Source organism: Bemisia tabaci, chromosome 2 (genome assembly GCF_918797505.1).
Source record: "Bemisia tabaci chromosome 2, PGI_BMITA_v3".
Taxonomy (NCBI): Eukaryota; Metazoa; Arthropoda; class Insecta; order Hemiptera; family Aleyrodidae; genus Bemisia; species Bemisia tabaci.
In genome coordinates, this window is record NC_092794.1 from 5776641 (window position 1) to 5801194 (window position 24554).

Below are 24554 nucleotides of genomic sequence, written 5' to 3' on the forward strand. Positions count from 1 at the left end.
TGTAAATAGTGTACTATCATACGAATCAGAGCTCACGGCTAAAAGTTAATGGACTTTCTGATGGCTGATTGCGAGAATTAACGTCAATGAAATTGCCTCGCGGGATGATCAAAGCTGATCGGTAATTAAATTTTGAATGACTGCGGGGGAAAAACATCACACGATTTCGCTTTAAAATATTACGCAAAAATTATTCACTCGCGACGAAAAGTTTGGAAATCACCTCTTGAAAGAGATAGTAACTAGTATTTTTAACACAAATAAAATGGAGGTTAGATTATACCGATGACGTTATTTGTATTGTTGCCATGTAACCAATGTTAATATTTAACATTGATGGAATATTGTTTAAGTGTTCGTTTCCAGGCTCTCTGTTGTATGATTCACTTTTCTCGTGAAATTTTGACGAGAAAAAATGTTACGATGTGATTCAACTTTTACCCTGTCTAGAGGCCATTAAAAAAAAGGCTTACCTGCTAAATTTTTTGAAATTGAATTTTTGACGAATTATTATTATTGTCTAATTTTTTATGAATTAAATTTTGAAAAATTTAGAATTTTTAGTGTTACTTGGGTTTTTTCTAGTGCAGGTTGCATACCCCGCCCCAAAAGAATTTTTCATAATTTTTAAAAATTTCACAGCCTCCTGAATTTTCCAATATATTTCTTTTAGTTCATGTCAACCTGAGGCTATGAATCCTCTGGTTCCGTTTAGCAAAAATACGCCCAATTTATCTGAATTACAACAGACTCTTTTCTTTCCATCAGGAGAAGGGCTCACTGCGATTTTGAGCGAGAAGTACGGAAACACGAAAATCCCAGGGAATAAGAGCTAATAAAGGCGCGAGAACTCCAGCGCACAGTGGATCAAGTCAATTAAAGTCGGACATGAAGTTTGTAACTAAAACTGCAATTTTACATATTTATTTCGTCACATTTTGAACTAAAAGGGGAGTGCCTCATGAAGGAAATTACACGAGGAAACCAGTGGAGCCACTTTTAGAACTTCAAAATCTTGTATAAACGGAGTTATAAGCGTTTAAAGTTTCCAAATGTTGTCCGAATTTTCCTATTGACCCGATCCATTGTGCGGCGGAGGACGCTGAAGAAATCGCCCGACACAAAAGCATAACCACATTCGGCCATGAGCCGTGACGTCCGTGTAACGCCAAGCTTTTCGTGGCTCACGTGAAGCCGGGGATGGGGCGTTGCGCGGGCGTCGCGACGGAATCACGGAACGAGAAAATTTGGCATTTAAATGATGCAAGCTAATCGGACGCGTTTAGGCGGGACATTAGAAAGTTGACCCGATAAATAATTAGCGGCCGAGCCTCGGGCGCCCCGGGCTCCGAGCAAGGGAATGTAAATGAGTCAAACCCAATTACTTTTTGGTTATGAATTCATGATCTCGTTCTGGTCCCCGCTCCTTCACCGCCTTGCCAGACTGTGCTCTCCGAATCGCGAGGGTTGGAAACGCGTGGGATCCATTCGGACAGCGTCAAGCAGACCAGAAATATCGACGGCGTAAGTCCACAATCACATATCTCATTTGCAGTGTCTGAAAATCTCCGCCCAATGTTATTTTTTCAAAAGAGGACAAATTCCTTGAAGTTTTTGCAGAATTTTTTTCGCATGGAGAAGAAAAATCATGACATTTTTAAAGAATTGCCGTTGAGTAGTTTTCCGTTTAAAAAAAAAAGTATGACAGGAGGTCTGCGACGTCGCAAACCGAGTATGCGATTGCCTACGCACACCGTCCATATGTGTCGGGGATAAGGATTTTTGATCGATTTTTTAAATCAGAAAAGCAATCATTTATGGACCCAAGTAGCATTTTTCAAAGAAAAATTTGCGATGTTTTGAAAGTAGTTGCGAGTTTCTACGATTTTTTTGAGATTAAGTCGCTAGGATCATCAATATCTGAGCGATTATTCTCGATCTTGTCATCATTTTATTTCGATGAGATCGCATTCAATAAAATTGCAATTCTATCTCAACTTATCTCGATTTTTTGTTCGATAATATTGCGATAAATCTGCGTTTTATCGCAAATCTATAGGATGAAATCGCATTTCATCGCTTTTTTTTATTCAAATAATATTGCGACTAAGCGACGTCGATAAAATTGAAATACAATTTCCGATCAAATCGTAACTTATCGCGATCACTGCCATTTGGGTAGGGTGAGGATTCGATCGACGTGACTCGATCAAAAAATAAAAACGTGAATCGAACGACGTGAACCGATCGACGCGGATTCGATCGACAAATAAAGGTCCACTCAGTCGATTGCCATGATCTTTTGCATAACGGCAATCAAATGCTTTAAAGGTCTCCAAATTTTCAAATTATGACCATGGTTCTTGTGGACCGCTAAGCGGCCGTTTCGATCACTCGGCGGACCGCGCAGCAATCAATTTACCAGACAATAAATAAACGTAGTATGAACGTTAGGACATTGCCCAATCCTTGCTAATAAAAAAGAATGTTTGGAAAACTTGAGATTTTTTTCACTAAAATTCCCGCGAGGAGGATGGGCCTGTTGCAAACTGTTGCTAGAGCAAAAATAAGAATTTTTCCTTATGGATAATGTCTCAAAAATCACGATGAGCGCATCGGCAAACTCTGAAATGAACCCCTAACTTCACAATCTGTGTAAAAAATTTGCGTTTTTTGAAGCTTCCCGCTTCAAAAAGGATACCACAGGCACGGGTGAACATTTCGTTAAAGGAGTGCATTCCATTCAATCCCTGCTCAACATGGCCGACGCTTTCGCGCGCAAGTTGAGGAGAACACGAGGTCAATCAAGGCGGATATCTAACAACGCAAGAAAAATGTGAATGTAAACAGGCCGATTGTTATCAGCAGCTGATTATTTATTCCCTCATCTATTGACCTTGATAGATGCGGGCTGCGGATCTATGAGACAGAAATTCCGAGCGATTCAGAACTAATTTTCAATAGATCCAGCCATAGATCCACTGATAGATGCGGATCCCCCGGCCCTAAGGCAGTAGATGCGTGTGACATCTATTAAAACTGTGCTTCTGATTGGCTGATGGTATACTGCCGCGGCGGGAATTCGAACCCACCATAGCTCGGATTGGTAGCGACCTGAATATCGACGCCGCTATCCACTGCGCCACGGTAGCTGATAAGACGGAGTCGAGTAAAACACGATAAATGATCTATTCGGAGGTTAGGTTTCCTACGCGCTTCTTCTTCTTCACTCGGTGAATCAAGGTGTCTGATTGGTTAGAACAATTATTTTCATCTCAAAGCAATCGTTCAACACAGTATTCCAATTCTGCTGATCTATCGCTCATCCATCGGATAGAATCACAGTGTAGAATCACAAATAGTTTGATCATAGATGCGCGATAGATGAGATTTGCAGATCCAAGCTGAGATTATGAAAGTAAATCATCAGTGCCGGTGTTGCATTATCGTCCCGTACATGTGTTTGGCGGATTGCCGTCGGCTATGTTGAATATTGCGTAGTATCCTTGTGAGCAGGGGGTCTGGATGGAATGACTCCTCTGACAAAATGTTCACCTGTGCCGTGGTATTGTTTTTGAAGCGGGAAGCTCGAAAAAACGCAAATTTCTTACACAAACTGTGAAGTAAGGAGTGCATTTCAGACTTTGCCGATGCGCTCATCGTGATTTTTGAGACACTTTCTATGCGTAACAACTCTTATCTTTGCTCTAGCAAAAGTTTGCAATAGCCCATCCCATTGTAGGTTTTTTTCGGCTTTTTGTAGATTCTAGAATATAAGACCATTGGAAGAGAAAGAACTCCTAACTTTTTGCAAAAATAGATACTTCATGGGAGGAAATTTGGCAACATCAGAATGCTCACATGGTGTTCTTCTTGGCTTGCAGAGGTTTCTCATGAGAGATCTTTCAATTTTAAAAAGCTGTTCCGTTTGGCAACGGTGGTTGAAACTAGATGCTTGCCGGGGTAGTGACCGCGGGATTCTCACGCTACCTGAAGATTTGATTGCAACCACTCACTCCAGTTCCTCCGCTTGCGAGCCCTAAATTCGGCACCTGTGAATTCGCCGTTTCAAATAGGAAAACCTCCCCTCAGGAAACACCAGTGAGATATAATTTATCGGTGTGAAATCGGTACGTTGACGCTTTGAGCCGAGACAATGTTGACACCGATATCAAAGTTCCGCGCTGAAACAAATTCTGGCAAGAAGTCTCATAATTTTCCGCCGCAAAATACAACCGTTGTTGTATATAATTCGACGTTTCTTCGGCAGAGTTACATGACTCCACCCCAAAATTGACTTGGACATTTATATTTTTTACTAGAATATAACCGCGATTTTATAAAAAATTCCGGCTGACTTTTCTTGTTATAGGAGACGAATCAGGGATAAGAATAGGGGTAAGTAAGATAGGGGTTTATCGATCAAGTTCGTGCGATAACGATTCAAGAATCGACCCGATGGTCCCGGTAGCCGGTGGGAAGATTTACCAGGCGCGGACGATAACTATTCGAGCCTCCAAGTGTATTTTTAGTATATACGGCCAATGAAGGCGCTTCGGATTCGACCGCACTACCTTAGCCATTTCTGAGTGCAGATGTTGTGCTCATTTTAGGCATGCTAACCGCTATCACGTGCGTTTTATCGCGGACTTTGTGTCTTATCATTAAGATTGAAGATACTAAACGCCAAAAATTTGTATCCAACACCTTTGCAACTGATTTCTGACTGAATCCTCGTTACCGCCTTTAGAAATTATTTCCAAAATTATTTTTCTCTGTGCAGTTTTCGTCGAATTTGCTCGGAACGGCCATCGGCATGATGTATTTATTTTTCAATGGGATACATTTATAGAATCTCAAAATATACCTAAATTGAGGGGCTTGGGGGACAAGGCACGTGAGTGCAGTTTTTAAAATAATTGAGATTGAGATATTAGCGATTTCAACTAAATCTAGGTTTGAAATAAATTTTGTGAAAAATTCACTGGTAAAATCCAATTTTTAGGCATCAAAATGTGAGTTTGAACTTTCTTTCCGCCATTAGGCTTCATATAATTTAGAGACTTTAAACACGTTTTTCTCGAAATAGCAAAAAGCTGCACTTATGCGCATCGTCTTCCAAGCCCCTCAATACAAGCGGTTTAGATCAATTTCGTGCCAACAGAGGACGTAAAAAAACAATTTTAATCCGACAGTTAAAGTTTCAATCACTATAAACTGTAACATACAATAGAATTATGCTTGAATTATGCCTCTGAGAATTATGCTTCTTAAACAACAAATTCCAGACCATCAATAATATTTGGTTCTGCATTGTAATATTTTGATTTTTTTTCGTGCCGAAACTTGCGCGAAACATTTCTAGTAGAGACAGTACTGATATTTAACACTACGATGCCCAATTCAGGTCAAATTTACCCGAGGCTTGCTAAAATCACTCGCTCCGCGAGTTGTGTGGGTCCGGTACATACAAGAAAAAGGTCTACAAATAATCCTTAAAAAAAGAATCAGACGTTACTTTGATAAGAAAAAAAGGGGGAAAATCGAATGCCAAAACTGCCGAGGATAAGAGAGACGTATTCGGGCCTCGGTCTTAACTTTTCTCCCGAATCTGAGCGACACCTTTTGGCAGCATAAAGCGCAGCATTCCAAGTTCACGCCTCGCGCCAGTGCGCCTTCAATTTTGCAAATGCAACACGGACATTCATCAAGCACGAATAGTTGTATCTCTGCGCCGCCGTCATCAATGCGCGTCTTGTCTCTTGCTCGAGCACTATTCCTATATTGTGTTTGCTTCCGTTTGCTTTATTTGTAGTGGTGCTTCAAAAGCCGCGTGGGCAACCCAGCCGAAAATCGGAGAGACGTAATCGGGCCTCATTTTCAAACTTTAGTGATACCTCACAGCTCACAGCAAGAGACAAGACGCGCATTGATGACGGCGCAGAGATACAACTATTCGTGCTTGATGGATGTCCGTGTTGCATTTGCAAAATTGAAGGCGCGATGGCGCATCGCGAGTTGACGCCTCGCGCCTTCAATTGATTTCATTAAATATTTGTTGATTTTTTTTCTTTTTTATCAGGATTTATGATAATTTTGTAATTTTTACCTGCTTTTTTTCCTGATCTCCTAGTTTTGTTTTATTTTTTCATTATTGGATGATAACCATTTCGGGAGTTGTTCTTCCTAATCTTCAGAGCCTTTGGAAAGAGTGATCAATAAGAAAGAAAGGACCAAAAGATGGGAATAATCACTTCTGAAATGGATATCGTCCAATAATGATAAAATAGGATAAAACTATAGAAGATCAGGAATAAACAGCAGGTAAAAATTCCAAAAAAATGATTTTATTAAAAGTTAAACCCGTACACGGAGGAAATGGCTATTATCTAGGGCTTAAACCAATCGGTAGTTCATTTGGAACACCACTGATAGTCGTATATGAACTAATGATTCTCGGTCTGTGAACCATACTAAGGTATATATACCCTCACTAAGTTATGAGAACCATTATTATGTGTTTCCTTTACTACTATTAGTGGTGTGTTCCATATGAACCACTAATTGGTTTATAAGCCATGACTCTTTCACAGTGTTGTACATTTCTGACACAGTTAAGACAAATGAGAAAGTAAACAATGCACTGGTGAGTACAAGATTGATGAAATAAATAAAGAAAAACTTAAGAGATATATAAGACTAAGGAGGAGTAGAAAAAGAGCCGGAAAGACGTACCTCGGTAAACTCTACGTTAGCTGGATCCCCGATAACTGTGCCGTCCGGGTTTTTGTAGCCGGCGTATGAGATCAGCTGTGGGTTCCATATTCGGAAATCGTGCTTGCCATCCGTCCTCTGGGCGAAAACTGTGATTGCTGACCTGCCAACAAAACAAACAGTGGTTTCAAACACTAATAAACTAACTAGAGAATAGCATCATTTAAAAAATATAAGATAAATAATTAATTAAAATAACAATTATTCTGTTCATTCTTCATAATATGCGGGTTCTGGTATATCTTTTAATTAATTATTTATCTTCAAATAGGGAAAAGTCGAAAAACGATCATTTACGCCTCGTCACTGCCCACATTATTTGCCAAAAAAGGCAGGCTGCTTTCAACGGCCGATTAAAACTACGTTACTGTTTTTTCGGACGGATAGTTTAAATCGACTGATTCAAATGTGCACGAAAGACACTGATCCCACACCTATGAGTTCACTAACGAGGGAACAACGGAACATGTATTATTACAGCACTTTAATTCTTACACTGGTTAGTGGCCCATCGTATTATCACCCTTCTCAAGAGAAAATCAAATATCGGAGTCATAGTTTTTATAAGACTGCATGTTGTATTGACATCATTTACCTGCGTCTCCTGACTCATAGATTTCAAAGTGATGAGTCCTAAAGTGCCCTTACAAGTTTAAGGGATATTTTTGTTTTCTCTTAAAGGAAAAAAAAGGTCCGGCGATTCCCGTTCACGGATAACGATTTGCGCGAAGCATTAATGTTATACTCCTGAAGCCAGCCACCGTTGTAAACATTGACCTTTCTTCTTTCCCCGAGAAAATTGGCTCCTTTTCGCCGGAAAAAGTATCGTTCATGTTAGTTGGAGGTGTCTTCAAGGACATCTCATGTTGCCAACTTTTCCATAACACTTTATTTTTTCAAGGCAACCTGTTGGTCAAATTCCTTAGGAAATTTACCACATTTCATTACACTGTGAAGAAAATAAAGTAGAAAATAAAAAAAATCCGTTTAACATCACCCACGTCGAGGAATGAAAAATCGAAGACAATTCGGCAACATTGCGTGGCGCTTGTGATGTTCCTCGCGGAGAGAAACGAGACGCAGTCGAAACGACATCGTAGCTTTAGAATCAGCGTGGAAATTGGTGAATAGGTCGCCGAAGTCTCGTAAAAACTCCGTTAGGGGTTGTTATCCTCTTTTATCGTTGCTATTCTGACGTAAGAGCATAACTACCCGTTGAAATGAGCCCTACCGTCCGTATAATTCCAAGCTTTCCGGGGTTCAACTGAGAGTGGAGTCACGCCCTTGCATCGGTTAGAGCGATGTAATGTCCGCGAAAGGGGAAAGATTGCACCGTGCCTTTGAGCGAATCGCATTGTGTTGCCATATTTACGTAGATTTTGGCTGCTGCAAAGTGGCCGAGCTTTCAAGGTGATTCAATGGCGGTCATATATTTTGTGTCAGAACGACATGTGATGTATCGCATCGATTACGTCCCATAAATTCAGTTCCTTGTTATTTTTATTGAATTTTGAGATCGCATTTCTGTTGTCACAGGACTTAGGAATTCATTTACCAAAATTTAGCGTATTGAAGGCAGGGGGTTTTTTTGGAGCAAGAAATAACGCATTTAATGCACTAGAGTGTGATATTTCTCATTTAAAAAATCCTGCCTTGATTATGGTGAATTTGTCTGTCAAATTTGGTAAGTGAATTCTTCGGTCACGTGACAACAGAAATGCGATCTCGAATGATAATTAGGTGAGAAACATGGGACTAATCGATGCGGTGGAAGGGGGGGGGCATTATCTCACGCTTGCCGTCCCTAAGATTACAACCTCCGTCAATCCTTAATCAAACAAACCAGGTATCCGTTGTTTGATACCATCAAACTCGGGTCACCTGGCCGGGAATCGGACTCGAAACCTCCCGATCGTAGATCAAGCGCTCACTGAGAAAAACTTCGATCATATGAACCGAATGTACGGTGTTCAATATCGGCCGTATTGTTCGATTCATACGATCGCTCTCTCGGTTCATGCAACCGAGCATTTATCTTCGAAGTGGTTGTAGACAACCACTACACCACAAGAATTAGAAATTCCACACTGAGAAAGAAAGTTCGGCGGTATGAACCGAATGTACGGTGTTCAATATCGGCCGTATAGTTCAGCTCATGTAACCACTCTCTTGGTTCTGGGAACCGTATCCTCGGTTCATGCAACCGAGCATTCAATTCGAACAGAACTAATGAAAAATTTCGGTTGCATGAACCGAGGATACGGTTCTCAGAACCGAAAGAGCGGTTGCATGAACCGAACAATACGGCCGATATTGAACACCGTAAACTCGGTTCATAACACCGAAGTTTGTTTCTCAGTTTACAACCACTACACTGAAAAAATAATATGTTGTTCAAGCACTTGGGATGTCAAAACTGTGTCCGGTGATCCTAAGATGCTGCCTTTACTGCCCTCGCAGTTAATTTTACATCCTGTAAATGCAAATTCAACTGCGTGGGCAATCAAGGCACCATCTTAGGATCACCAGGCACATTTTAGCGGCTCTGGTGCTTGCACTAGAGCTGCTATTCCGGACGGTCCCAGCTGGGGAGTATCAATGCAGCATGTTACATTGTAGAGACCGCGCGTTGGTTGATGGGAATCGGCGCCATTTTCGGCTATGTTCCTTGTCATGACTTTATTTTATTGCATACTGTTTTATTGTTAGTCAATGCTATGTTGTGTATTGTATTTTTGGAATCATGGTGATACAGTCAACAATTCAAAACTTGTTTGTGCTTTTATCTCGTGATGGAAAAAATGTACTTTACGTTCAAAATTTGAAAATTTGAATTTTAAAGTTTTCGCGGTTAAGGAAGCTTTAACCACTGGGTTGGAGCTTCCTAGTCATATTACTTGATATCAGCTGATAGCAAACAAAGGTTACCAGGGAAACCGTAAACGTCTAACAACTATCGTGGCCATTGGGGCGATTCGACAGTTTGAATCGTTTTCGTTGATTGAATCGACAGTTGTCGGATTGTACATCAATGACAAAATGTGTCTAGGCCCTCATTCTTGACTACAACTACTGCCCCCAGAGCCGCTCTCCGACGCCAATGCGTTGGAGCTTCCTGCTTGTTTAACATTCCAGGTGCTAAAACAGCATACCATTTATTTCAGTGATATACATCACAAGAATTAACGATTCCAGAGGTAATATTGATTTTATTTTATTTGAAAAAATTAAAATGCACAATCTGCAACGTCGCACATCAAAGTCCGTGTTTCGCGACTTTCACCATCAATGAGTTCATCCCTCCGCACCTGAAAAACGGCAGCCCTGAGCCCGTTCTCTCTCGAGTTCAACGCTCACTTCCTGTCGAGTCGTTCGGTTTACATGGACGAAACAAACAGTCCCGGCTACTGTTATGACACCATTACTCCCGCAAATAAAAACTTTTGCTGCATGCGACGAAAAGGCTAAAAAAGCTCAGGTGAAAGCACTGCCGACGTGGAGCGCGGACGGCGGCGCAGCGGAGCATCGACGCGTAGCGCTACTACGTGACAATTAATCGAGCCATTGTCCGCTGCAAGGACCCATAAAACACGCAGCTGTGCTCTTAACGGGATACCCAATGCTGCATTGCTGCACAAGAAAGCCGTATGAGCATTACGGTGTTGCCAAATGCACTGTTAAAAACAGCCGAATACAATCCAGGTGGTAAAATAGTTGGACCACGTTTAGTAGTAAGGAACCAAGCTCCATCAGTTATTGCCAAATTTAACCGGGCAATTTAAGTTTTAACAAGAAAAACTTTGTGCGGATTCATTTGAAAGTTAAAGGAATTTGCCTCGCACCATACAGTAAATTCATTGACATTTCACAAATATCCGCACATGCACAAAATTAATTGCCGAATTAAATTTGGCAGTAGCTGATGTGGCTTGGTTCCTCCTTTCTATTACACACTGGAAAAAAAAACACATTGGATCTAGAGTCCAGACTCTTGAAAATATTAACAAGAAAAAGGACTCTTGATTCAATCAGATTTAATCTTAAATCAAAAAGGAAATCCGCTCGAATTAAGAGGCTTGGTTCTTGATTTAAGCTTGAATCTGATTGAATCAAGAGTATTTTTTCTTGTCGATGTTTTTAAGAGTCTGGGACTCTAGATCCAATGTGTTTTTTTTCCAGTGTAGAAAGGAACCAAGCTCCATCAGTTATTTCCAAATTTAACTGGGCAATTTAATTTTTTACAAGAGAAAGTTTGTGCGGATTCATTTGAAAGTTAAAGGAATTTGCCTCGCACTATACAGTGAATTCCTTGAAATTTCACAAATATCCGCACACGTGCAAAATTAATTGCCCAATTAAATTTGGCAGTAACTGATGTGGCTTGGTTCCTCCTTTCTACTACATATTGCGGTCCAATTAATTAAGTTGTTAACTAAGGCGCACCAGATAATTATTCGTGTTCTCCGGTGTGTTTGTTGCCTATGCGGCAAAATTGAAGGCAAACTGGAGTGGACGATTTCCGCAAGTAGGTTAATTGCGATTAGAGTAAATTCATTGACATTACACAAAAATCCGCACATGCACAAAATTAATTGCCCAATTAAATTTGGCAGTAGCTGATGTGACTTGGTTCCTCCTTTCTACTACATATTGCGGTCCAATTGATTAAGTTGTTAACTAAAGCGCAACAGATAACTATTCGTGTTCTCCGGTGTGTTTGTTGCCTATGCGGCAAAATTGAAGGCAAACTGGAGTGGACGATTTCCACAATTAGGTTAATTGCGATGCAGAACATTCACTGAAATTTGTACGAAAATCAGCACAATCGTTTTCACGCATAAAATGAAATTGTCCAATTAAATTTGGCAAAAGCTGATGTGGCTTGGCTCTTTTCTGTTTGACGCGGTCCGATCGAGGAGCTTGGAGAGCAAACCGCATAAGTGCAGTTTTCGAAGACATTGAGATATTAATGATTTCAGGTAGATAGAGCTAGTCTTAACTCCTATTTAGTGAAAAATTTGCTCCCAAATTCCAATTTTTTAGCATCAAAAGTCAGTTGAAATCTTTTTCCGCCATAAGGATGTATGTATGTAATTAGGAGCCTTCAAACACGTATTTCTCGAAATAGCAAAAACTTTATGCGCTTTGTTCTCCAAACCTCTCATATGACTCGAGTTTTTTGGTACCACATTGGATCCAGAGTGAAATACACTCGGATTTTTTTCCCCACACACTGAGTGTTTCCTCAGATAGAATATTTATTTTTTGGAGCCCTCTATCCAGTGAACGTTAAAAGGACAGTAAAATTTAAGAGTTCTAAAAAAAATCGTACTTCTTCAGAGAACATTTGGCAACGGCCATATGCTCACACAGTCTCGACACGGCATAGTAGTTGTTCCATGATGTTTTGCCCTCTCTGAAGAGTACACCTGATATCTGTCCCATCGTTTTTTCACCCACGGTTGGGGTAAAGACAAACAATCCTTTGCAATCCCCCTCAAGTCGTACATAAATTTCGTCCTTTGTTAGGAGCACGCGTTTTATGATTCATGGTTCTTCCCGGTGGAAAATTATTTATTTTACGGCTACTTAGATGGCCGGTTTTATCCATGCATTTTTTATTCTTCTCGGCCAGGGGCTGCTCTACACTAAAACGACGATGTAGCAATATGACGTCAAGTGTAAGTTACCTGCAAAGCGTTATGCTGGCGTGCTAAGGAAAAACACCGTATGAACATTCGAGAGTTGCCAAATTTTCCATTATGAAACAAGTATTTTTTTTTGGAAAGTTATTCATATTTTTTCTTGAAATTTTCAGATATTTTAGATATAATTGCAAAAAAGAAATTTCTGAAAAATTTGAAGGAAAATATTCAAAATTTCCCCAGTGCATTCTTTTATTGAAGGCAATCTGGCAATGTCGGAAGGCTCATTATTTCTCAGCACGGCAGTATAGGATTCTTAGCTCAGAGGATATGTTTTGCAAATAACACTTTTTATGCACAATAGAGAATATGCAGGTGTCTTAAATTTGATGAATTTCGTGTTCTTGGCTTCCACTGAGTAGTTTCTTCCTTGACTTCCCAGCCAGCCCTTGCCCTCTAAAATTTTGCGAACGACAATTAGAGCATCTAAATAGAGAAAGTATTGATATCTGGCCACCATTAACACCACATAATTCAAGGCTCTCTAGACTGGCAAGGCATCACCAATTAAAATTTCCACAGAGAAGGTCAATATCGAAAAGAAATTTCTCTAATAATGCATGCGTGACATGTCTCCCAACGCCTATCCTATTCTATACGGTCGAACCAATATGAACATTTGTGAATCCGTCTTCTGGTTATGAGGAAAAATATTATTCTCATATATTTCATCCAAGTCTATTTGTATACTTTCGTCAAAACGGGAAAAATAAGCATGAGTAGGAACCTACGAACGAACAAAAATGGATCCGAAATGTAAAGCCCTTGTGAAAACCGGAAAGAAAAGTTAAAAAAGTGCCAAGACAAACTCACTGAGAATCGGTGTTGTCATCACCTCGCTTTTGCATTTTTGCGCCTATGTTGTAAAGATTATGAACTTTGAATATATTCCTCCAAACGATTAAATGAGAAAATAAAACAGAAAGGAATAAAATAATAAATACACGAACAAATAAACAAGCAATTTCAGCACAAAGAGGTTGGCGAAGATATCTATATGTCTGAACTAGTTGAGAGTGAATTAATTCTGGAACTAAACAGAGAAAGAATGGAAACCTCGACTGTAAACCTGGAAAATTTCGAAGGCACCATGATACTATTTTAGACTACTTCCACCATCTTGGATTTTTAAATTTTGAAAATTTGACTGGAAATTCGACTTTCAAGTCAAAATACTCTCGTCTTTCTGGCATCGAAATCGAGATCACAAAAATCGATCGAACAAAAACCGAGGTAGCATTTTAGGCCGCATCCATTATCTTGGATTTCAGAATTTTTAAAATTTGAGTGCAAGTTCAAGTTTCCTGTCAAAAAATGCCGCTTGCCTCAAAATTGCACAAGAATCGATCGCACAGGAGCCGCATAACGTTGGATCAGTAGGACTCTACACAATGAATTGTAAAATGTGGCGGTCAATTTTACATACGTTAGTGCGCCTACATTTTCGTCTGATACTGTGCAATACCTCCGTGGTGGAATAGTTGCTCAGAGCGCCTTAGACTTTCATCAGTTAATTTTACGTACGTTAGTGCGCCTACATTTTCGTCTGATACTGTGCAATACCTCCGGGGTTGAATAGTTGCTCAGAGCGCCTTAGACTTAGAGTCAACAGTACCGCTTCGACTAGATAGCAGGAGATCACGATTTCCGTTGAAATCACACTGTAGCGCGGGTGCGCGGATACACATTTTCTCATCACCGACGGGGAGGTAAAAAAATTCATACCTCAATTTGCGACGTTGCAGCACAAACAATGAATCGTTGCAAATCTTCGTTGGACCGATTAGACAGAGTTGTTTCTCACGGAAAATGGCTTAATACTCACGATGAGCACATTCTTAAAGTTTGGAATGCACGCCTACGCAAGTTAATAATGCGTGTAAGAAATTATCTCATTTTAGATCTCCCCCTTTCCAAAAGCAAGGTCAGAGACATAATTTGATACAAATGATTATCATCCTAGTCTCACAACTCAACGTAGCACTAAAATCCCTGGTAAAAATTTGCGATTGGAGCTGCGTTTCAAAATACCATAGGAGTTCTTATAGCCGACTGAAGAAGGCGATAGAAAATCATATAGCTGGCTGTAGAAAGTGGAAAAAATCATACGGCCGGGCTACACGAAGCGATAAAAAATTATACAGCCGGGCTATAGTTTCCTATCGTCGGGCTTTACACTTTATCGCCAGGCTGTCGCTTTTTCGCCATTGGCTATAAAAGGCTATAAGAAATTGGGTAGAAATTCGTGTGCTTTGTAAATCCTTAAGTTTGTACGGAATCACCTTAATACAAATATTTACAAAACGCACATTATATTTTTCTTTACCACATATTTTTTCTCATCAATTAAAATGAGAATAATCCATACAGAGTGTGCAAACATTTCAAGTCATGAGTTGAAAAACGCTGACCCCATGCAAGATATTAAATATTAGAGCCTCACACAAAGCGGAGCGGCGGCGCACTGGCGCCTACAAACCTAACAGGGATACTTCACGCATTGCGCAATGCGTGAAGTATCCCTGTTAGGTTTGTAGGCGCCAATGCGCGTTTTGCGCTGGCTGCCCGCCCGCCGCGCCGCAGCGTACCACGGCGCTTGAAGCAACTATTTCACACCAGAGGTATTGCACAGTATCATACGAAATTGAAGGCGCTCCAACATATTAGGAATGGCAGGCATCCTTCAAAAGTACGGAGCTTTCCTCGCAAAATAAATCAAGATACTACGGCCCAAAAAGAGAGCGGTAGTCCAAAAACTCACTAAGTCCTAGCATCCGTAATTAGTAACGTTTAGCATACACTTTATCGCCAGGCTGTTGCTTAATCGCCATCGGCTATAAAAGGCTATAAGAAATTGTGTTGCCGGCTATAGAAGCTATTGGAAATCTTACAGCCGGCTGTAGGTCTATGGTATTTTGGAACACAGATTCTACTGCCAATTTTTACCAGGGATGATTTTGAGATAAAATTTGCCTATTTTCCACCGAGTTATACAGAAGAATGTGCTGACTTTGACTTCTTAGGCGACTTTCTGCTGGTGATTTGCTTAAGTTTTGACTTATTGCAAAATTCTATTACAATTAACGTAATGAAATGCCCTCTGGGCGACGAATCCCTTACTCCTATAGGAGTAAGCCGATATGAAAAGTAACCGCACATGTACGGTTACTTTTCATATCGGCAGCGTTGATGACCACATTCAAAAATGGATGGATGCAAAGGTGGGCCAAAAGGCATCAAACAGCAAAGGTTAGTTATTGACCTCTGGAAAGTGTTTTTCTTCGTCAATTGGCAGTTCTGTGAAATTAAACACAAGAGTAAACCGAATCTCCTCGCGGAAATTCGCCTAAATTTGGCAACGTGCAATGAGAGCGTGCAAAAAATCCTCATATCGGCATTAATTACGATTCGATGCAGCGACGAGCTATTTGTTTCCCATTACTCCTCAGAGAGAGGATTGAAAAAGAGAGCATGTAGCAGTAGCGTGGCGTGAATTGCGATATATCGATTGTTATGTAATTTAAACCTATGGTAAAGAATCGATTATTAAGGTGTTCGCTGCGAACACCCTGTTTATCGATCCTTTTCCATAGGTTTAAATGGCATAACAATCGATAAATCGCAATTCACGCCACGCCACTGGCATGTAGGTAAGAAAGCGCGGGGGAGAAAATAGAGGGGGGGAGAGAATGGGGTGAAATGGGGAGGAACCGTAAGGAGGGGGGAGGAAAGCTATACGTGCCGAGAGTGAGGAAACGGGGAAGGAGTTGAAGATGAAAAGAAAGCTGTAACAGCATTTCTCACATACTTGAAGTGCATGCTTCTGCCCGAAATGCGAACCTGTCTTTGTTATTGTTACGTATCGACGGTAAAACTATAGAAACGCGTGCCTCAGTTCGACGCATTCGAAAAACATGTCTGTCTGCATATGGAATGTTAAAAAAATGAGACTTATGTGGAATCGCTTAAAATTGCTTACATAATTATATTAGTGGTATTAGAGTATGTTACTTCGCACGTGGATGGGAGGAAAGGACCACTGTAATGCTTTGTGAAAGTTGGCAATACTGGACTGCGTTCGTTGAAATGTATATGTAAAATAATCGATTGATGTTTATCGATTCTATAGAAGAACCATGTGGCCTCATTAGGAATCAATTATTTGTAATGGAATTAGATGGCGAAAAATGTAATACTGTAGTATTGCCAACTTGTGCGGATAGTTGGAAACGACGGAGTCCACGAGAGGAGGCAGACGGAAGGAAAAAAGAAGTAAAAAAAGTATTTTCCCTCCTTTTCCCTTCCTCTTTCGCTTCCTTTTTTCTTCATTTGGTCTTCTTCTTCCGCAACCGGTTTCACGTCTCCCTCTGCCTCCTCTTCTACTACTTCTACTACTTCTTTTACTACTTCCTCCTCCTCCACTACCTTTTTCTCCTCCTCCTCTTCGTGCTCTCCTTGCTCTTGATCCTCTCCTTGTTATCGTTCTTTTTTTTCTGCTGAGTTTTCTTTCGGTTTATAACGCCTCTCTACCTGGCATATCGATGGTGAAATTCCAAAACCACGTACCTGATTTTTGGTGTTTAAAAATCTCCGCTTTCATTTCATTAGAAAAATTACGGAAGTTTTTAAAAATTGACGTAGAGTAGTTTTCCATTTAAAAAATAGAGTTTGACAGAAGCCTACAACGTTGCAAACCGAGATACTTCGTTTCACTGTCGGTGTGTTCGAAGTCGTAAAACCCGTCTGGCAGACTATACTTCATCAAAAATCATCATAAAAATTGCACTAGTGTATTTCTTTCGGAAAATACACTGAAGCGACGCATGGTTCAAAAATGAGCTCAAGAAACATGCGTTTTTTTTTCAATCCTTCCATAAATAGATCCGTTCTGCTTCGTCACATCCAATTGGAACGTTACCCCTACCCGGGCGCCACGAGAAAAAAGGGGGAGGAGAGAGGGGATGAATTGAGACGAGGACTGGAAGTACGGTGGCGGAGTGAATAAACGTCGAGGGATTAAGTGGAGTGTCCGGTGTCGGACACTGGTACGTAACGCTCACAGACGCTTTCATTGATATCCGCGGTCGACCACTTCATCAGTTCGCCGAATGAACGGGCGGGGCGGGGGTGGGGAGAACGTTCGTTGATTGTTTCGCGGTGAGCGGTGACAACGATACGACGCACAACGTGTTTTTTCATTTTAAAATTCGGCCAAACGTGAATGGAGATGTTGCATATGTGAGGAATTCGCGATTTCACTACTGATTCTTGTGTAAAAGTTCGCGAGAAACACGATGGTGCTACTGGTTTTCTCTGAAACCAACTCCCAAGCTCAAAAAAAGCTCTCAAGTTGAGGCCAAAATGGAGGGGATATCCAACGCTATCCTGAGGGTCCACCTCTACATCGAGGCAAACTCTCCATGCAAAGATAGGGACCAAATACATTAGCAGTGTTGCCGTGTTTTCAGTTTTGGAGTCCCCAAATAAAGTGGCAGCCCTGTCAACGTATTTGCTCCCTCTCTTTGCATGGAGAGTTTGTCTTGATGTAGAGGTGGACTCTCAGGATAGCGTGGGATATCCCCTCCATTTTGGCCTCAACTTGAGAGCTTTTTTTGAGCTTGGGAGTTGACTTCAGAGAAAACCAGTGGCACCATCGTGTTTCTCGCGAAATTTTACAGAAGAATCAGTTGTCAAATCGCATTTGCAAAATCTCCATTCTCCCCATCGAGTATGTAGGGCCAATGTAATGGGTCAATTGCACTAGTTACGGAATCACGTTTTAATGGTTTAGGCAAAACATCATTCAGTGGCGAGGCGCTAATGATCAATTATCGATATGTCCCCATTTGAAGTTATGGTAAAGAATCCATTATTAAGGTGTTCACTGCAAATACCCTGTTTATCGATCCTTTTCATTGGTTTAAATTGCAGATCAATCGATTTATTGCAAAGCACGCCATACCACTGCAAAACATCGTAAGATTCCTTCAGACGTCTAGTTTTCACGCCCAATATAAACCCTTAGATACCCGAGCTGGGGTCAAGTTGACCCGAGGCTTTAAAAACACGTAGTTCGCGGGTTATATGGGACTGATCGTAAAAACAAAAAAGAACAAAAATCAGACCACAAATTGAAAAAAAGGGGGAAAAATTGAGGGTCAGCTAATTATTTTTGATAACAACCCCTACAAATCCCAAGTCGGTTCAAATTTTTGCAACTATCTCTCCTCAAGGAATTTATTGGGCCAGTTTAATAATGTAGGTCTACATACCCCTAAAAAAATCAAACATCAAATTGAAAACAGAGAAGAAAATCAAGCGTCAATACAGCCAAAGATCGGAGAGACGTATTCAGGCCTCGCTTTTTAAGTTTGATAGCATAGCGCAGAGCTTGCGAGTACAAGCCTCGCGCCATCGCGCCTTCAATTTTGCACATGCAACACGGACATCCATCAAGCACGAATAGTTGTATCTCCGAGCCGACCCTCAGATCCACATGGACTACTTTGATATCTGATAGGAATATAGAATTGCCATCTGAATATACATGGCAGAGGAAATTTGTGCCGCTCTCTCTGTTGAAAATCATAAACAAGGGATTTATAAAACACAAACCTTTTTCCGGAAACCTGATTTCACATTAACCATCAGGATCTCCTCATTAGATATTTCCCTATAATTTGGGTTGTTTATGGAATATAATCAGTAGAGTTAATAAAGACATCCTGATTCTTTCGCGCCACTATATTTCGTTTAAGCTACTTATCTTACCGCGAATATTTTAAACTAATGTGAAACGCTCCCTGTTTACGTAATTTTCTCGGGTGTTCACCGCACGTGAATGGGTTCGAGCTGAGGAGAGCGCTTTAAGTGAGAAAATCGATGTGCAACTGAAGAACTTTGTATCTTAACGCCGAAATGTAAAATTGCATGAAGTTCATTGTAATGAATTCAAAAATATTCAAACATTGTAAATGGATGTATATATCGACGGTGTAGGTCCGCAATCACGTTTGCAAAGATGCAGACTTCCTGTCATTTTTAAATTGAAAACTACTCAACGTCAACTCTGAAAAACTGTGGTGATTTTTCTCCTCTGTGCTAAAAAATTTCTGCGAAAACCTCAAGGGATGATATCGATTTGTTCTCCTTTTAAAAAAATAAATTAGGAGCGGAGATTTTCAACGAGGTGCGTAGTTACGGGATTACACCGTCGGTATTTGCCTAAAATTTTGGATATATCTGGGGCGCAAAAGTTGAAATCTTGAGCTGCAGTTTATTAAGATCAATTTAGTCCAAGCCTCAATGCTAAAACTTCATTTTGACGTCAGATATTTTAGTTAAAAATTTTTGCAATTTCAAAACTTTGCAAGATTTGGGATGCAAATTACACAGGCGACTCATGCAAACTTTCAGAATTATTTTACTCTGAACATTTCTTGAAAAAATTGTAACTTAGTAAAAGTAAAACTATTATACAGTAACCTTGCAATCTATGCTATTTGGAAAATGAGCGCTTATTCGGTTTATCAAAGTAACTGGAAAACCGTACCGCTTTAATTAGGATCGAGATTAGCAGAAATGATTTTTTTTTAAAAATAAGAAAAAAAACAAGGGGTCCGCATTTCCTTTAAAAAGAAAAGTTTTTGTGAAACAATTTTCATTTTAATAAACCGCAAGATCTTTGTTCCGTTCTTCCTAAACAAGAGACTCAAATTTGCAAAAATAGTTTTTATTTTTTTTTCCATGTTAAATGTTTTTCTTCCTAATTCCGAATGCAAAAAGACCAAATCAATAATTCAGAGAGAGGAACCATATACACAGGTAGTTCCTGCCAAGATTTCCTATTGGTGAAACCAATTCAGCGAAAGGAACCAACCGCGTAGTGATGCCTACAGAGTTCTTCCAAACAACTAAACATTGTTTGCTACAAAAATTGGTTCCTTCCTGTTGATCCATTTGCTATTTGCACATTGCAAATCGATGAAATTCCTCTTTTGTCCCACCATAACCTTCCGATTCATTGAATACAATTATAAAACATCAAGTATGATAGGGGCGCGCTGCTTGAATTCGTTTCTCACTCATTTCGGCTTAACGAAACTAATTAAACGGGACTCGTAGCAGTGACGCGGCGTGAATAATCGATTCTCGATATCTCCCCATTTAAAACTGTGGTAAAGAATCGATCATTACGGTGTTTGTTGCAATCACCCTCTTTATCGATCCTTTTCCATAGGTTTAAACGGCGGATAAATCGATGTATCGAAAAATACGCCACGCAACTGACTCCTAACTATTTTTGGTCGGATTCCTCGTTGGGATACCGCAGTGTGCGACGCGGTTTACAGCTGCTGTGATCCGATCTGAGGCCGCGCTGACCGCGAACTCCCCTCCCTCCCATCCCCGACAACCGTATCAGGGTGTCAGTACGCTAACATTGTTTTTTCATTGCCTCTGGTGGTTTTTGCCACGCTCTGTCCGAGTGCGGGACCTGCGACTCTTTCCGGGGTTCTCTTTGTTTCCCTCGCGAAATGTGTATCAAAATGGATCGGGTTTGGGTGAAGGAATCAAGGTTTTTGGGAAGCGAGGAAGCTACTGTTTGTAGGATTTATTTTTCTCCCTTCTCAAAGGTAAAAAAAACTACAGTGGGATGATCATTGAAATTGTTAGACAAAGCGAAAAAGTCTCAATATGGACATTTCCAATTAATTATGGTGGTACCCCAATAATAAATTAGGTTACAAACCCAAACTACAAAAATTATTCGGAAATTCCCATATCATCCAACAAATTGGGGTACTATCACGATTTTAGGGGATAACCCCTAACTTTTTTTCCATACAAAAAAGACGAAGCTACCCTGATAGAGCTATCCTATTGGTGGAAGCTGTGGTTACAATGGACAAAGGAGATAAGTAATAGACTAACTAACGGCAATCCACGACGGATGGTAAAGTTTGTTTAGTTGGTTGATTCTTGTCCCTAAATTGTTTCCATAAATTTTTCTCCTTGTGGAAACACTGCGTAACAGGGTATAAGTCAGGACAGGTAAAGCTTGCAAACGACGAGATTCAAAGCGCCTTCAATTGACCGTATATACTAAAAATACACTCTGAGGTTCGAACAGTTATCTTCTGCGCCTGGTAATACTTTATCCGGTCAGGGCCTCTTCCTCTCCTCCTACAACTGGAACCCATTCTCTCATTCAAAAGAGTTCCGATTGTTGTACGACATATCATCGGCTGAACGATGCATATTAGATGCTACCTATTAAAACCTGTGCCGTACGATTAATTTTCTGTAATGGTAAAATTCGTAGAGGTGCATGTCACGGACTCAAAATATCAACACGAAACACTCCCTGTATTGCCAAACCAACTAAAAGAATGATGGTTTAAAATTTTTAGTGTGAAGACAAAAAAGCTCTTTCAAATTTCTGTCTGCCATTTTTGAAGCACTAAATTTCAATTCCAATAAGACTTCTCGCGCTCTGTTGACACGATACGATAATTTATTTAATTTTCCTTGGAGAGTGCTGATTTTGAACAGTATTTAATTTACAGTCTACATCCCAAATTTAGCTTTTTTATCTAACTTCACACGAATTGTTCTATTTAGAAGTTTGTCTCCTTGTGCTATGAGGCACCCCCCCCCCCCCCCATCTCCGTAAGACCCCCGGCCGTAAAGACACATCCAAAGCAATAATGTGATTTTTACCTGATATTTCCTTTGTTTGTTGCATATTTGATATGATTGCACAGGGCTTCGAACATGTTGCTTGTGGTCTGAACGGAACGGCAGTCGAATACCTGAGACAAAAAGAGAAACCAAATCAATAATTAAGATCAAAATGATAAAATTGGTGTAATCCTCCTTTTGGATTACATGCTCCAATTTTGACTTCAATGATCGCAACCGTTCGCTGGAAACATAAATTGGACTACATTTTGCAATTTGGAACTATAAATTCTAGCCCGGTTAAAAAACAACGTATGTGCCATTAGTTTCCACATGCACATAAGTGTTTTTCCAGATGAGCCAGAATTTATAGTTCTAAATTGCAAAATGCAATTCAATTGCGCACCGCGGCTCGTCCGCAAATTGAAGATTCACAGAATTACTGTGCCTGCACTCGTGGGAACAACCATTGCACGGTGAAAACTTCTGCAAAGAGTAAATCATTTGATTTATGGTTTGAATTTTATGATTTTCATCTCCCCCATAAAAAAGTGTCGCTAATGTCGGAAGTTGGAGTGAAACTGATGCGAACAGATGGTAATTTGTCGCAGTGATAAACCCGGCGCCGAAAAAAAGAAGAAGAAAAAAAAATTAAAAGCCGGCAAGATTTACCGACGTCATTTGTATTCTTTTATCTTTGTTTATCTCGGTGTCAATTAAAAATACACTAATTGATGCTGGAACCGAGCAGGGCTTAACTTGGCGCTTGCAGGCGTTGTCAGATCGGGGGGAAATTTCCGTTTTTGTCTCGTTCTCGGCCGTATCGATTGGAATGCAACCCCAGCATTGGCATAGGTCATTTGGATCGCATTTGAGGCCTTATCTGTATAACAATGGCGGATGTGAAAAATTACCTTTTCGAAACACGTTTAAGAAACTGTTTTGTTCACACAAAAATGTAATATGTATGGCTCTGGCATAATGCACAGATCTCGAAGATCACATCTCAAGTATTTTCTCAAGTATTTTCTCGATGCCAAAACAGTTTTTTTAATGTGTTTCGAAAAGGTAATTTTTCACATCCGCCATTGTTACATAGAAGTCCTCATTTTAGCAAAAAGGGACCAGCGCGATAATATTGTTTTCAAAATCTTGCAATTTCTTCTTCTCTTTTAAAAATACCTGATTCAAATACATTTTAAAAATAATTTACACATTACTTTTCTTTAAAATTAACACTTTCTTGGTGGGAGGCAAAAACTATTCGCTATTCTGGAAGATTTTTTAGATAATTCTAAAGAAGCAACATTTTCACAACACTAATCGCGCTGGTTCCTTTTTGCTAAATGCGATCCAGATGCGCGAGGGCTGATTATTAAAATTGATGAACAAGGCGAAATAAAAAGAAGACAAAAAGATCATTATGGAGTGATCTTATTGGTTGAAACGGGTGGATGTTATGGACTGAGAAAGAACATTATAAATTAATCATAGGGTCCTTTGTTACTTGCTGTCAGTTAGTCTCTTACTTACCTCCTTTGTCCATTACAATATTCACCACCCGCTCTCACCAGCAGGATTACTTCGTAGCCCCTTCAAATTGCGAATGTTATTTTGGCATTCACGGGTGGTTTCACGATAATTGGAATAGTTTTGTCGCCGTAACAGATAACACATTTTTCGGTCATATTTTTAGTTGTAATGATAATCACTCGAATTTTTTGCATTAGTCTTCAAATGGTCATGGATTATACCGCTTTCTAATGATTTATTGATCTAATTCTCAATTAATATTATGTAAAATCCGAAAAAGTGCTGTCTGTTACGCGGTAAAAAGTCAGCGTAACAGATAGCACATTTTCGGCCTTTTATATATGAAAATTGAAAAGTTGAGCGATGAATCTTTGAAAAGCGTTATAACACGTAACCCTGTGTAGATTAATGCAAAACAATTCGAGTGATTATCATTACTACTAAGAATATGACCGAAAAATGTGTTGTCTGTTACGGGGACAAAACTATTCCAGTTATCATAAAACCACCCTCAGAATGTTAAAAAAATGTGCGACAAGTATCTAATGCTGATTTTACATATATAATATCCATATCAAATAACCGATTCTTGTCAAAGCACTTGGCCCCTCCTAGAATCGATACATTTACAAGGGTTTGAATGGAGAAAAAAAATGTTGCCGATTTGCTGGATCCGCCAATAATACATGCCTTTCCCTCTCTACCTTTCCTCGGATTCATTTGTTAAGTGACTGTATTCTGCTTCGAAGGGAGACATTCTCGGCTTAGGATTGGGGAAATATGCACATAGGCCGTTTACGATGCAGCTGTTACGTGAAATGAGGAGGCAATATATAACCTAAAACAATTACAGTTGTGTTC

General features: G+C 40.0%; 1 protein-coding gene across 1 annotated transcript in view; it reads right to left on the bottom strand.

Moving 5' to 3' along the window:
- The window catches only part of Nos (Nitric oxide synthase), a gene marked incomplete in the record, with an annotated part of 155723 nt that overhangs the window by 56807 nt on the left and 74362 nt on the right, over positions 1–24554 (bottom strand). The window contains 2 exon segments of the mRNA XM_072296611.1: positions 6736–6877; positions 22200–22291. Of these exon segments, the coding sequence (XP_072152712.1) occupies positions 6736–6877; positions 22200–22291 (234 nt within the window).